The sequence below is a fragment of the Heterocephalus glaber genome, unplaced genomic scaffold (genome assembly GCF_053883595.1).
Source record: "Heterocephalus glaber isolate CG9 unplaced genomic scaffold, H.glaber_assembly_v1.0 deba00001002, whole genome shotgun sequence".
NCBI classification, from domain to species: Eukaryota; Metazoa; Chordata; class Mammalia; order Rodentia; family Bathyergidae; genus Heterocephalus; species Heterocephalus glaber.
In genome coordinates this window covers 667,962-682,124 of record NW_028258178.1, presented here as the reverse complement: position 1 = coordinate 682,124, position 14,163 = coordinate 667,962, and the positions used below count along the sequence as shown (strand labels likewise).

General features: G+C 53.6%; 1 protein-coding gene across 17 annotated transcripts in view; it reads left to right on the top strand.

The window, feature by feature from the left end:
- The window catches only part of Ltbp4 (latent transforming growth factor beta binding protein 4), a 29,172-nt gene extending 16,512 nt beyond the window's left edge, over window positions 1–12,660 (top strand). For 12 of the 17 annotated variants that reach the window (XM_004874216.3, XM_004874215.3, XM_087209232.1 and 9 more), the window contains 15 exons: window positions 754–882; window positions 1,103–1,228; window positions 1,480–1,602; window positions 1,850–1,981; window positions 4,516–4,647; window positions 4,730–4,855; window positions 5,665–5,811; window positions 6,669–6,935; window positions 7,209–7,280; window positions 7,888–8,016; window positions 8,212–8,358; window positions 9,182–9,334; window positions 10,203–10,583; window positions 11,158–11,310; window positions 12,254–12,660. In XM_004874216.3, coding sequence (XP_004874273.2) covers window positions 754–882; window positions 1,103–1,228; window positions 1,480–1,602; window positions 1,850–1,981; window positions 4,516–4,647; window positions 4,730–4,855; window positions 5,665–5,811; window positions 6,669–6,935; window positions 7,209–7,280; window positions 7,888–8,016; window positions 8,212–8,358; window positions 9,182–9,334; window positions 10,203–10,583; window positions 11,158–11,310; window positions 12,254–12,408 — 2,372 coding nt within the window. In that variant the 3' untranslated portion in view covers window positions 12,409–12,660. The remainder of the gene's footprint in view (window positions 1–753; window positions 883–1,102; window positions 1,229–1,479; window positions 1,603–1,849; window positions 1,982–4,515; window positions 4,648–4,729; window positions 4,856–5,664; window positions 5,812–6,668; window positions 6,936–7,208; window positions 7,281–7,887; window positions 8,017–8,211; window positions 8,359–9,181; window positions 9,335–10,202; window positions 10,584–11,157; window positions 11,311–12,253) is intronic. The other 5 variants (XM_087209231.1, XM_021251706.2, XM_087209234.1 and 2 more) reach the window with 2 other exon arrangements.
- The last annotated feature ends 1,503 nt before the right edge of the window (window positions 12,661–14,163 follow it).

The following is a 14,163-nucleotide window of genomic DNA, read 5'->3' as shown; positions in this document are numbered from 1 at the left end:
TTCCTTCCCCTTACAGGACCACAATTCCCATAGTCTGACTGTGACTCCTGAACCAGACTGCAATCGCTGACCTAGTCAATGTGACTCCAGACTTCTGTGACGCAGAAACACTCAGCTTGACTGTGACATTTGATCCTAGCCATGATCCTTGGTGATAACCCCTCACCACCAGCCTGATAGCAGCTGTAAATTTTCCGGCTCTGTCTCCTGACTCTGAATGTGACCTGTGACCCTAACCATAACCCTTCCTACAACTCCGACCCTTGATTCTGTCTCTTTCACTCCCTCTGGTCCTTTCAGAATCTCTTCGCTGGAACCTAACTGGATCATGATCTCTGACTCTGACCCCTGACTTAAGGCAGGATTATGGACTCTAACTCTAACCTCTGACCTGAATTGGTTTCTGATTCTGACTCCCACTCGTTATTCAGCAGAATCCCATCCATTGATCCTGGTTTATAATACTTGACTCCTTACGCTAGTTAATTTCTGGCCCCTGTGCCAATTCAGTCTCTTGGCCTGACCCCAGGATCCCAGAATAGGGAATTCCCAGACACCCAGGCCCACAAGATTCCCAATCCAGGTCCCCAGACCACAGAACCTCCTTCTGTCCTACCCATATCTGTCACAGAGCCCTCACCCTGTCTTCCACTCAATACACTTTGCATTACCTCTCCCAGACCCCCCTGCTCTAAGGCGATATATCCAGGGTGTCCCTAGACTGGATCCCTTCTGAAACCCCTGTTCCCACAGATGTGGACGAGTGCAGTTCGAGCGCCCCCTGCGGTCTCCACGGCCACTGCACTAACACTGAAGGCTCCTTCCGCTGCAGCTGTGCGCCAGGCTACCGGGCACAGGCGGGTCGGCCCGGGCCCTGTGCAGGTGGGCAGGGCGGGGCGTCCCGGGAAAGCCTGGGAGTAGGTCCTGTTCCAGGGCAAAACGAGCTGGGGGAGGTGGGTGCTGGACTAAGGGGTTGAGGGAAGAATTTAGGCACTGGTTACCGGGGTTGTGGCTGGGGGCGGGGTTACAGCTTTGTGGGCGGGGCTTAGTGGGGGCGAGCCAGGTAGCCCCGCAGCCCTGCCTTATCTCAAGCATACTCTAGACATAAACGAGTGTCTGGAGGGCGACTTCTGCTTCCCCCACGGCGAGTGCCTCAACACCGACGGCTCCTTTGCCTGTACTTGTGCCCCCGGATACCGGCCTGGACCCCGCGGAGCATCTTGCCTCGGTCAGTTCTCAGCCTGGGCCTGGACGCGGAAAGGGTGGGCTTATAGCAGGAAAAGGCGGGACGAGGAGGAGAGGACGGAAGGAGGAGTTTGAGTTTTTGGCTGAGGTCGCCGAGCATTCTGGGGGCGGGGCTTTCGGGAGTGTATGGGTGGGGCCCGGGGAGGGGCGTGGCTGGGAAAGAGTAGGGGGCGGGGCCCGGAACGTTAAGCGGAGGGGGAGGTGGGCCCGGGTTTCGGATGCCCTGTCCCACAGACGTGGACGAGTGCAGCGAGGAGGACCTTTGCCAGGGCGGCATCTGTACAAACACCGACGGCTCCTTCGAGTGCCTCTGTCCTCCGGGGCACCGCGCCGGAGCAGACCTCGCCTCCTGCCTCGGTGAGAGCCCCCTCCCGCCCCCATCCCTCCCCCACTCCCCTCTGTGGCCTCCCACCCCTGCTTTTCACCCGCGGCTTCTGTCCTCCTCCTTCCTGCTCCCCCGCCCACTCTCCTCTCCTCCTCCTGCTCTTCCTCTTGACTCTGCTTCCCCGCTCGCCCTTCTCACCCTGCCATCCCCTTCTTTACCCCCTCTTGCCTCCTTGGCCTCTCCTACACCCCTGTCTGACTACTCTGCCTCTCCCACCAGACGTTGACGAATGTCGGGAGCGGGGCCCGGCCCTGTGCGGGTCCCAGCGCTGTGAGAACTCCCCAGGCTCCTACCGTTGTGTCCGGGACTGTGACCCCGGCTATCACGCCGGCCCAGAGGGCACCTGTGACGGTGAGACAAGCCTGCCCACAAGGGTTGCTGGATCCTTGGGGTTCAATGAGGGGCGTCCTGACTCATAGACAGGAGGGGAAGGGACAGGGTCTCCAGGCAAACGATTATCCACCCATCTTCTGAAAGCTACACCCCAGAAAGACATCTCTTCCTTCCAATTAGGCTATGAATGAAAATTCCCTCTTTAGGCCCCTTCTCTTTCTAACACCCCGCTCTCCACCACTCATGCTACTTCCAGCTGCCCTTCAAGGAGGCTCAACCCTGACCACCCTGGGCACCATCTTTTCCCAATGTGAAATTCCCCAAACCAGATGTGATAGTGCTCTGGGAGGCTGAGGCAGGAGGATGGGAAAGTTTAAGCCCAGTCTTGGCAACTTAATGACTTAGCAAGAGCCTGTTTCAAAAATAAAAAGTACAAAGTAGAGCTGGGCATAGTGGCACATGCCTGTAATCCCAGCAGTTGGGAGGCTGAGGCAGGAGGATTGCTCTGAGTTCCTGGCCAGCCTGTACTACACAGCAAGTCCCTGTCTGAAAATAAATAAATAAATAAATAAATAAATAAATAAATAAAAGTAAAAAATGGGGTGAAGATGTAGTTCAATATGAATGCCCCAGGTACAATCCCCACTACCAAAAACAAAACAAAAATCAAGTCCCTGAAATTTCTCCAAGGGTTGGCTCTGGCCCACTTAAGCTCCACCCCACCCAGCCACCCTTTGGACCCCCAGACTGCCTAGCCTGTTGGAACACAGAAGCTGACCTCTCCGTATCTCTGCTTCTTTCTCCAGACCTGCCCCTTGCCTATTTTCATCTTCGGGGACCTCCCTCTGCTACCCAGTTCCCCTCTGCCCCCAGATTCTCCCACTCCCTTTCAGACACCAGCAGAGGACTAATCAAGGCAGGAGACAGGACTAATTTAATCTGTTTTGGGGCGAGGAAGAGTGGTGTGTGGGTCAGCATTTTTTGAAATACATGAAATAAAATGATCTGGGCTGCCCTCGGCTCTCAGGTTGCAAAAGCTCTGACTTTTGGAAGTCATGTTTCATGAGATCTCATTCATTAACTCCACAAGAATTCATTAAGCACCTACTGTGTGCTAGGCTTGAGGCCACAACAGGAAATGAACAAAAACTCCTGCCTTCATGGCGCTAACATTTGGTGGTCGTAGGGGGAGGCACACAATATATAAATAAATTCAGCATTTATTTTGGTTTTCTGAAACAGTTCAGGCTGGCCTCAAACTCACAGCCATCCTTCTCCCTCAGCCCCCTGAGTGCTGGGAGTACAGGCGAGGATTCATTTAACAAATAATTTGAGGGCATCTACTGTGTTCTGGGTACTATTCTATGCCCTGAGGATATACATAGTGAGGAACAAGACAGACACAAATCCCTGCCCTGTGGAGTCTACATTCTAGGAGAGTTGTCATACTAATAAATATGTAGATAACAATATGTCAGATTTAAGGAGGAAAACAAAGCAGAATAAATGGGCAGAGATGGAAAGGCAGTGGGGGGGCCCCTGTGGAGGAAGGAGCACTAGGTGGGTTTGATCTGGACACTTTTTTTTCTGTACTGGGGAATTGAAATCAGGGTCTTCACACTAAGCTACATCTCCAACCCTTTTTAAAAATTTTTATTTTATTAGTACAGTTTAGGTATACAACATGCTGACGTTCATTATTGGGAATTTATACCTTTACATAATATATCTTGGTTCTTATTTTTTCTCCAGCCCTTTTTATTTTGAGATAGGGTCTCACTAAATTGGGTTTGGATTTGTGAACTGCCTGCCTCAGCCTCTCAGAATGCTGGGATTACAGGTGTGGACCACCAGTTGAGTAAAATGAGGGAGGGAGCTATGCAGAAAGCTGATGAGACAGTGTCCCTGGCAGAGAGAGGGCAAGTACAAAGACCCTCAGGTTGGACCACGTTTGGGCTATTTGAGAAGTGGCAAAAAAGATTTAGGAGTTATCTGGGTGTGGGGACTGACCTATAATCCCAGTACTCTGGGAGGGTGAGGCAGGAAGAGAGAAAATTGAGGCCAGCCTGGGCAATTTAATAACTTAGTAAGACCCTGTCTCAAAATAAAAAGTAATAATAATTATAAAAATAGGGCTTAGGGCTGGGGATTTAGCTCAGTGGTTCCGTCGCCTGCCTCACAGGCACAAGGTCCTGAGTTCAATCCCCGGTACCAAAAAAAAAAAAATAGGGCTTGGGGGACCTGGGATTTAGCTCAGTGGCACTGCGCCTGCCTCACAAGCACAAGGTCCTGAGCTCAATCCCCACCCCCCCAAAAAATAGGGCTGGGGATGTAGCTTAGTGCAAAGGCTTTGGGTACAACCCCCATTGCCCCTCCTCTGAAAAGAAAGAGTTATCAGCACTCGTGGTCTTTAGAAGTTCAGACTCCTAGAATAACGGATTGGTAGAGACTTCTCTGTCTTAGGGGCTGGAAGTGGCATTAGGAACCTGTTATCCAAGCCTGTGGCGCAACTCCCTCCCCCTTCCCTCCCTCTCCTCCTCCCTCTCTTACAGATGTGGATGAGTGCCAAGAATACAGTGCAGCAATTTGCGGAGCACAACGTTGTGAGAACACCCCTGGCTCCTACCGCTGCACACCAGCCTGTGACCCTGGCTATCAGCCCACACCAGGGGGCGGGTGCCAGGGTGGGTGCCCGTTGGGCAGTGGGTGAGATGGCAGGGCAGGGGTGGAAGGTCTACAAATGGCCTGACTATGTGTGGGTTGCAGATGTGGACGAGTGCCGGAACCGGTCCTTCTGCGGTGCCCATGCAATGTGCCAGAACCTGCCTGGCTCCTTCCAGTGCCTCTGTGACCAGGGCTACGAGGGGGCACAGGATGGGCGTCACTGCGTGGGTACGGGGCTCTGGGGAGGGGGCGGGATGGGAGGGTGGGGGAGAGGCTGGTCAGGCCCAGTGGTCTCCATCACCTGGAGAAATCAGGGTTGTCGAGTTTAGATCCTGGATCAGCTCCATTTTGGTCAAAAGTGTTCTAGCAGATGGGGCTGGGATTTAGCTCAGTGGTTCCGGCGCCTGCCTCGCAAGTGGAAGGTCCTGAGTTCGATCCCCGGTACCCCCCCCCCCAAAAAAAGTGTTCTAGTAGCAAGGGGCAAAAGCCTTACTCATTCAAGTTTTATTTTTGTGTGTGAGCCTTAATGTTTTTTTCCAATATGTTATGAGAAAAAACTCTAAACACAACAAATTGAAAGAATTGTAGAATGAACACCTGCATACCTATGATCTAAATTCTAATATTGCCTGATGTGGTGGTGCACACCTTTAATCCCAGCACTTGGGAGGCTGAGGCAAGAGTTCAAGGCCAGCCTGGGCTACATAGCAAGACCCTGTCTCAAAAAGCCAAAGGGGAAAAACCCCCCAAAATATATGAGCTAGCTGGGCATGATGGCATAGGTCTATAATCCCAGCACACTAGGAGGATGAGGCAGGAGGATATCAAGTTCAAGCCAAGTCTGGGTGATTTAACCAGATCCAGTCTCAATAAATAAATAAATAAAAAGGGCTGGGGCTGTAGCTCAGTGGACAGGCCCTGGGTTCAATCCTCAGTACCAGCACCAAAAAAAAAAAATACTTATGTTTGAAAGCTCAGACTTTGAATCATAGACCTTTGTAACCATTGACCCTCCCTTTCCTCTGATCTGCTCACAGATGTTAATGAGTGTGAAACACTACAGGGTGTGTGTGGAGCTGCTCTGTGTGAGAATGTCGAAGGCTCCTTCCTGTGTGTCTGCCCCACAAGCCCTGAGGAATTTGACCCCATGACTGGACGCTGTGTACCTCCACGGACTTCTGCTGGTGAGCCTAATGTGTCTATTTAACTGATGGCTGCTGGCCCTACAGGAAAATGATGTGGCCTGATCATTCTTCATGAGGACAGCTACCATCAGTTATATGCTATTTTAAACAACAACAAAAAACTTGAGACCACATGAGTTTACATAGGTACTAGGACTCTTTCAGGAGCACTAGATCCTGACCCTGACTCTTGTCAGATTCCTTTATTCAACAAATGTTCACAGAGCATCTGCTGTGTTCTGGCCTGCAGAGGAGCTGAAAGAGGTTCATGATTTAAGGGAGCAAAGGAAGAGGTGGCGGAAGATGAGGCCAGAGGAGACATACTGCCCCATATCAGTCTAAGGGTTTTCAGCAGTAAAGGTGTCTAATCAGATTTTGAAGCCCCCCTCTGGCTGCCATGTGACAATGCTTGACAGGTGACCCTGGAGGATGGAACTCTGGCAGAAGAGGACAGGCCTGGACTAGGGCAGTGGCCACGGAAGGGGAAGGAGAGTGGGTGGGAGAAACACCCCAGAGGCCAGGTGGACCCTCTGTGGGGCTGCAGGTGGGACCCTGTCCTTGGCAAGGCCTGAGCCAGTGAATGACGTGCTGGCTGTGAAGACCCAGGGATGCATGTAGGAGGCCAAGGAAATCCCCCTATAGCCACTATGCCAGTGAGACACCCTGGAAGTGTGAGGTGAGGAGGCAAAAGATGCAACAACACTGGAGGTGAGAGTGGCAGAAAGAGATAATGACAGAGGAGTGACAGGTGTGAACTCTGGTCCTGCCACTGATGGCTCCTGGCCTCAGTTTCCCCACCTATGGGATGGGGGGCTGGGGCTCAACCCACACTGGGCTAAAGCTCTGTGTTTTCCTAGGTGCTTTCCCAGCCTCACAGCCCCAGGCACCTGCCAGCCCTAGCCTGTCGGCCAGGCCGCCCCTGCCACCTGCTCCCCGAAGACCCAGCCCACCCAGGCAGGGCCCTGTGAGCAGTGGGCGTCGGGAGTGCTACTTTGACACAGCGGCCCCAGATGCATGTGACAACATCCTGGCGAGGAACGTGACATGGCAGGAATGCTGCTGCACTGTGGGTGAGGGCTGGGGCAGTGGCTGTCGCATCCAGCAGTGCCCAAGCACTGAGACAGGTGGGCATGGACTGGTGGGTGGACACAGGTCTGGGGGCTTGGGTAGAACTCAAGGGGCATGTTCTGGGAAGAGGACACACTTGGACATGGGGCCGAGGTACTGGCACTACCAGAGCCAGAGTGAGCTACTAGCTTAGGTGGGCATGGGTGGGCATGGCACTAAGAGGTGGGTGCTAACAGGCACAGGTCTGAGGACTTGGGCAGGAGGCAAGGGGTAAGCACTGCAGGGTCTGGAATTAGGGTGTCTGGGCTCAGCCTTGTCTCTTTGTGCAGCTGAGTACCAGTCATTGTGCCCCCATGGCCGGGGCTACCTGGCGCCCAGCGGAGACCCAAACCTCCGGAGAGGTGAGGCCAGACTTCAACCCTCAGCCCCATGCCCAGTTATGCCTGTTTCTTCCTGTTTTCTTTCTCTCTCCCTTTCCTTCCTTCCTTCCTTCCTTCCTTCCTTCCTTCCTTCCTTCTTTCCTTCCTTTTTCTACTAGTGGGGATTGAACCTAGGGCTTTTGAACTGAGCTGTATCTCCATTCCTTTTTTTTTTGGTATGGGGGATCGAACGTGCGACCTTGCACTTATGAGGCAGGCAGTGGAACCACTGAGCTAAATCCCCAGCCCCCCATTCCTTTTTATTTTATTGTATTTTCTTTTATTTTGGGACATGGTCTAAGTTGATAAGTTGCCCAGGCTGGGCTGGACATTTCCATCCTCCTGACTCAGCCTCCCAGAGCGCTTGGATTACCGGCAGAAATGCCAAGTTCTTGTTTTCTTTACTCTGTCACTCACTGTTTCTCTCTGTGGGTCTCCACCCCGCCTTGTCCTGTCTCCACGTCTGGCTCTCTGCTACCATCTCTGCCTCTGCCTCAGTCTGTCTTCCCTGGTCATGCTCTGCTGTGACACACTTCCCCAGGGCCTGACACACACCCTGCCAGCCTCTATCTCTCCACCCCTCCCGCAGACGTGGACGAATGCCAGCTCTTCCGAGACCAGGTGTGCAAGAGCGGTGTGTGTGTGAACACCGCCCCAGGCTATTCGTGTTACTGCAGCAACGGCTACTACTACTATGCACAGCGGCTGGAGTGCATCGGTATGAGGGCCCGCCCCCACCCTCCTAACCCTGGCCCTGCCAGCCCCACACTGGAATGTGGCCCTCGCAGCGGGAAGCCCTTCCTGGCGTCTAGACTCCATCCATCACACTGTCACTGCGCCGGGGAGAAACTTGGGTAAGGGTGGGGAGGGTGGAGAGGGCTGCCTCAAAACCACCCCCTCCACGCTTCTCTAGATAACGACGAATGCGCTGACGAGGAGCCAGCCTGTGAGGGTGGCCGCTGCGTCAACACGGTGGGCTCCTATCACTGCACGTGCGAGCCCCCACTCGTGCTGGACGGCTCACGGCGCCGCTGTGTCTCCAACGAGAGCCAGAGCCTCGGTAGCCCCGCCCCTACCGCCCAGGCCCTTACCCCATCGGCTCAACCACTCGTCCCGCCCGCGGGCCACGCCTTCGTGAAAAGGCCACGCCCCTGGGGCACCTCACCTGGCTGGGTCAAGCTCCCAATGGCCCCACCCGCTGGCTGCTTGGAGATTGAGTCTTTGAGAGGCAGCTGGCCTGGTGGTTAAAGGTGAAGCTTTTAGTAAAGGCGAAGGGTTCCGAGCAGTTTGCCAAGTTACTGGCTTTTGCGCGCACATGCACGTTGCATATCGCCTCTTGGATCCCAGCTTCCCTTTTGTACACTGGATGAAGTGTCCCTACCTTACAGGGTAGAATATTATGTTTAAGGACAGAACGAAGCCTAGTCTTCCAAAGGGCTAAATGATTGCTACCTGCTAGTGTTTCTCTATGTGATCTGCCTCTACTTCTCTGTCCTTTGGTTTCGTTTTTGTTTTGGGGGCTTTTTTTGGTACTGGGGATCGAACTCGGGACCTTGCACTTTCAAGGCAGGCAGCGGCACCACTGAGCTAAATCCTCAGGCCTGTCCTTTGGTCTTCACATGAATCTCTGACAGTCTCTGCGTCTGTTTTTACTTCCAGATTCTGTCTCTTTCCATCTCTCTCTGGATCTTTGTTTTTCTTGAAGTCATTACCTCCTTCGATGTGTTTGCTTCTGTTTCTTTGGGTCCTTCTTTCACCCTTTTTGTCTCTCTCGAACTTCCTCCCCCTGTAGGCCTCTTAATAGGCAGGTGGCAGGGGACAGGAACCCAGCCTGTGGGAGGTCGGTGCCAGCTGACCCTGGTACATGCTGTCGCCTCCTGTAGATGACAATCTAGGAGTGTGCTGGCAGGAGGTGGGGCCTGACCTTGTTTGCAGTCGCCCTCGACTGGACCGTCAGGCAACTTACACAGAGTGCTGCTGCCTCTATGGTGAAGCCTGGGGCATGGACTGTGCCCTCTGCCCAGCGCAGGACTCAGGTACCACCACTGAGCTGGGCTGCACCCGGGAGCCCTGCCTCAAAGGCTCCAACCCCCCCATGTTATCTTAACCCCCATGTCACAGCTTGTTCCAAAATCTTGGTGCCTCAGTCACATTTCAAAGACTTTCAAGTCTGGGTGACAAAAATTCCAAAGCCCAGCTCAGCATACCCCATATTTCAGTCCCATAAGCTCCTGTGGTTCAGTCTCTTGTACCCTCAACCCCTGGTCTCTAAAACCCCTAATACAGCCTGTGAGATGCCCTCTCCCAAATCTCAAATACTAGTTGCCTAGACTCTACTGCCCCGGCCTACAGCCTGCCTGTTCATCGCCCCACAGACGTCCGGATCCCATGGCCTTGGACACCCATCCACGTCCAGGTGCCCAGGACCCCAAGACACAGCCCAGAGAGCTCTGAGTCTCCTAACACCCTCCCCCTTGGGAACTCAGTCCCAAAGACCTGAGTCCCAGGTCCTCAGATCTCTGGGTCCCAGTGGCTCAGGCCCAGGTCATGCATCCTGGCCCCTCGGCCTCCAGTAGTAGTCCCTGATCATCCAGTCCTAGTCTGTAAAACACCCATGGCTCATTTCTTCAGGTCCCTAGTCCTCGCTCCTATGGGTCCCCCAATTCCAGTACCTAGGACTCTGATCCCAGCTTCTCAGTGCCCAACCCTTAGTCCTGGCTTCAGGACCCCTGATCCTGCCCCTCCATCCAGCCTCTCCTTTCAAACATCTCACACACCCCCAGCCTCAGCCCAGGGGCCTCTCCATCCTCTGCTCTGGGCTTGTCCTCCTGGGATCTGGGGTTAGGTGAGAGGCGGTGCACAGTCACAAAAGGGCTGATTGTGTGGCTTGGCTCCTGTTCACAGATGACTTTGAGGCCCTGTGCAATGTGCTGCGCCCCCCTGCGTACGGCCCCCCGCGACCAGGTGGCTTTGGACTCCCCTATGAGTATGGCCCAGACATAGGCCTGCCCTACCAGGGCATCCCCTATGGGCCTGAGCTGTATGCACCACCTGTGCTGCCCTACGACCCCTACCCACTACCCCCTGGGCCCTTCGCCCGCCGGGAGGCCCCTTACGGGTCACCACCCTTCGACCTGCCTGACTTTGAGGACGATGATGGCCCCTATGGAGAGTCCGAGGCTCCTGCCCCACCCAGCCGGGGCACCGGCTGGCCCTATCGGTCCCGAGACACCCGAGGCTCCTTCCCAGAGCCTGAGGAGTCCTCTGAAGGTGGAGGCTATGCGGGTGAGCACCTTGCATTGAGATGATGGGTGAGGCGTGGAGACAGTGATGAGAGAGGAGGGAGGGAGACACAGAAAGAGAAGGCAGAAGGACAGGGCCACGGAGAGCAGTGCAGTGAGATCAGAGAAACACCTGTAGTGAAATGAGAGGAGAAAAGCTAGGAGAGCTGGGCAAGGTAACCCTGGCCCCACAGTGCCCCTGCAGTCCCAGAGCGGGAAGGACAGTTTATCTATGTATGTGTGTATGTATGCATGCATGTATGCGTGTATGCATGTATGTATGCATGTATGTATGTATTTAGGTACTGGGGCTTGAACCCAGGGACTACTTAGCTATACCACCAGCCTTTTTAAAATTTTGAGGCAGGGTCTCGCTAAATTGCCTAAACTGGCTTCAAATTAGCAATCCTCCTGTCTCAGCCTCCCGAGTGCTGGGATTATAGATGTTTGCCACCAGGCCCGGCTAAGAGAATCAGTTTAGAATGAGACCTGCAGAGCCAGGGTCACAGGTACTGTAGAAGGGATGAAGGGACTGGAAGATGGAGATCAGGAGTCACCGTGTTCCTGCGTTCACGTAGGTTCCCTGGCCGAGCCCTATGAGGGGCTGGAAGCAGAGGAGTGTGGGATCCTGGATGGCTGCGCCCATGGCCGCTGCGTGCGCGTCCCCGAAGGTTTCACCTGCGACTGCTTCGATGGCTACCGCCTGGACATAACCCGCATGGCCTGCACCGGTGAGGGGCAGGAGGGGTCAGGGCTGAGCAGAGAGGTTGGAAGCTCTGGCCACTGTCAGAGGGGCCTGGGCAAGGCCCAAGTCCAGGGCACAGGCCTTTCTGGGGCTGGGGGTGTGGTCATTCTTGCTGAATGGTGGGGCTCGATGAAGAAGAGAGGATCAGGATGTGTGGAAGGCAGGGCTTGACCACAGATCTGGGGCTGGGATTGCTAAGGACTCCTCATGCTGCTTTGAGCAGTTTACATGACCTCTTCGGCAAGCCCGTCTTCCCATCTATAACATGGGAAAATGAATCTTGTCTGCCTAGTTTAGGCAGGGGGAAGCCTGAGGAAAGCCGAGTGATTACATCAGGAACTCCGTATGAGTTGGATAGACCTCTGACTCAGTCCAGTAACTTCCTGTGACTCTGGTTGGGTCACTGTCCCTTGCTTAGCTTTCCTCATCTGAAAAATGGGCATAGTCAAAGAACCTATTCAGAATTATGAACATCATTAACGCTGATTTACAATAACAGTGAAGCCTGTGTGTAAACCAAGGCTCAAAAATGAGAACTGTGGGGCCGGGGATTTAGCTCCGTGGTTTCACTGCCTGCTGCGCAAGTGCAAGGACCCGAGTTCGATCCCCAGTACCAAAAAAAAAAAAAATGAGAACTGAGTTCCCCGAAAGCAGCAGGGGACGGGGACTGGGCTCTCAGGCTTGGACGGCAGGCCTGGGAACCCACATGGAGTCTGGGCTCGCAGTGTGACATCGGGAAAGGGTTTTCGAAGGCTGGGTGGGCCTCGGTTTGCACAGACCTAACCTAAAACAGGATCCCAGTAGCTACCTTATAGGGTTATTAGTATTATAAAGTTAAAGTATTTCTCGGGCCCAAGTGCCCCAGGGTTCTGGAAGGCGGGCTTCTGGGTCCCCACCCTTGAGCAGCACCCATTCTACCACCTCCCTAGACATCAACGAGTGTGATGAAGCAGAGGCGGCCTCCCCACTCTGCGTCAATGCGCACTGTGTCAACACGGATGGTTCCTTCCGCTGTGTCTGCCGTCCAGGATTTGGACCCACACACCAGCCGCACCACTGCGCGCCTGCGCGGCCCCGGGCCTGAGCCCCCGCACCTGCCCGCAGCCATTCACTCCTGCGCACTAGGCCCTGGCGCGCACACCTGCAGCCGGTCTGTGCGCTTGCGCACAGGGACGCGGCTGGCTGGGACTGAGTGGACAAATGTTGGACAGCACTGTTCACTGCTCCCGCCACCCCAACCCTTCCCACCGGCACCCTGGACCTAGCCTAGCCCTTGGTTCCCTTCACATTTCCTTGCCCTTTTATAAAATTTTCCATTAAAAACACCTATTTTCTATCTTTTGGTTCTGCCTGCTTTTTCTCAAACTCTGACTCCAGAGTTTGCTCTTGGAGTCATTGAATTACACACACATGCACACACGCATACACCACTCTAGACTGTAGGCCAGACTCAATTTCCACAACTGTCACTTAGTCTGTCTCTTATCTTCTACCTGACTCCTCCTGTCTTTTTTTCTCTTTGTTGCTCTATCTCTGCCTAATTTTCTCTGCCCAGCTCCCTTTCTGTCATATCCTCTTTTTTTTTTTTTTTTTTTTTTTTGGTACCGGGGATCGAACTTGGGTCCTTAGCTTGCAAGGCAGGCGGTGGAACCACTGAGCTAAATCCCCAGCCCAGTGAATTATTCCCTTCTAGACTCACACATTCTTTTTTTTTTTTCTTTTTTTTTTGGTACCAGGGATCAAACTCAGGCGGCGAAACCACTGAGCTAAATCCCTGGCTGTCATATCCTCTTTGTCCTTTTTGGGGAGAGGTGCTGGGCCTTTGCACTGAACTACATCCCAGCCCGTTTTTTTGTTTGTTTTTTGGGGGTTTGGGGGGGCTTTTTGGTACTGGGGATCCAACTCAGGACCTTGTGCTTGCGAGGCAGGCAGTGGCACCACTGAGCTAAATCCCTGGCCCTTGAGACAGGATCTCGCTAAAGTCACTCTGTTTGCCAGGCTGGTCTTGCACTTGTGACCCTCCTGCCTCGGCCTCCCACAGTGCTAGGATTACAGTCTTATGCCACCACACCAGGTCTGTGTCTTATTTTCTCTCCTGTTTCATTGTTCTCAAATCTTCAGTGTGATCTTGACCTTAAGGATTTCAGCACCTACTCTTGACCCTTTTTGTAAATCCTTGTAGTCAGCAGGGTTTGGCTAGGGAAAACATTGAATACAGGACACATAGTTTATAAGATTGTCTTATGATAATTACCCAAAAAGTCAAATGCAAGAGATTGACCACACACTAGAAGTCCAAAGGATTCAGCTGAGAGCTTAGAGTCCAAGGCGATGTCCTCCATGAGTGCAGCCAGAGGCCTAGAGCCCACTGCATATCTCATGCTTGTCCGTATTGAGGCTCTGCCCCAGGTAGGCCCAAAGGCCAGTGGTGGAAGCCAGAAAGCCTACACAGGTGAGATGAAGGATCTGTACCACCAAGCTGAGGCACCCACATTGGAGGCAGGAAGTGATGTTCACGGTGAAGATCAGAGCTCTCCTGACAAAAATAGCAGCCATTCCCAGCAACAGGGAGGCCCTGAGCTCCTCCTCTGAGGAGAACAGCCAAGTTCGCATCAGGGAAACCATCCGAAGCAAGCTTCTAGAAAATCAGCAGGCCAAGATCTTCCCCTCCAGCTCTCTTTTTATGCCATTGGTAACAATCCTCGGGTGGATCCTGCACACCCAGACCATGCTGATTCAGTTCAACTGGGCATTACAAGTTGACCGTTAGTCAATCCACCACAATCCTCCTGGACTCTGCCATCCTGTTTGGAGCCTCTGGGTCACTGTCAGGGAGACA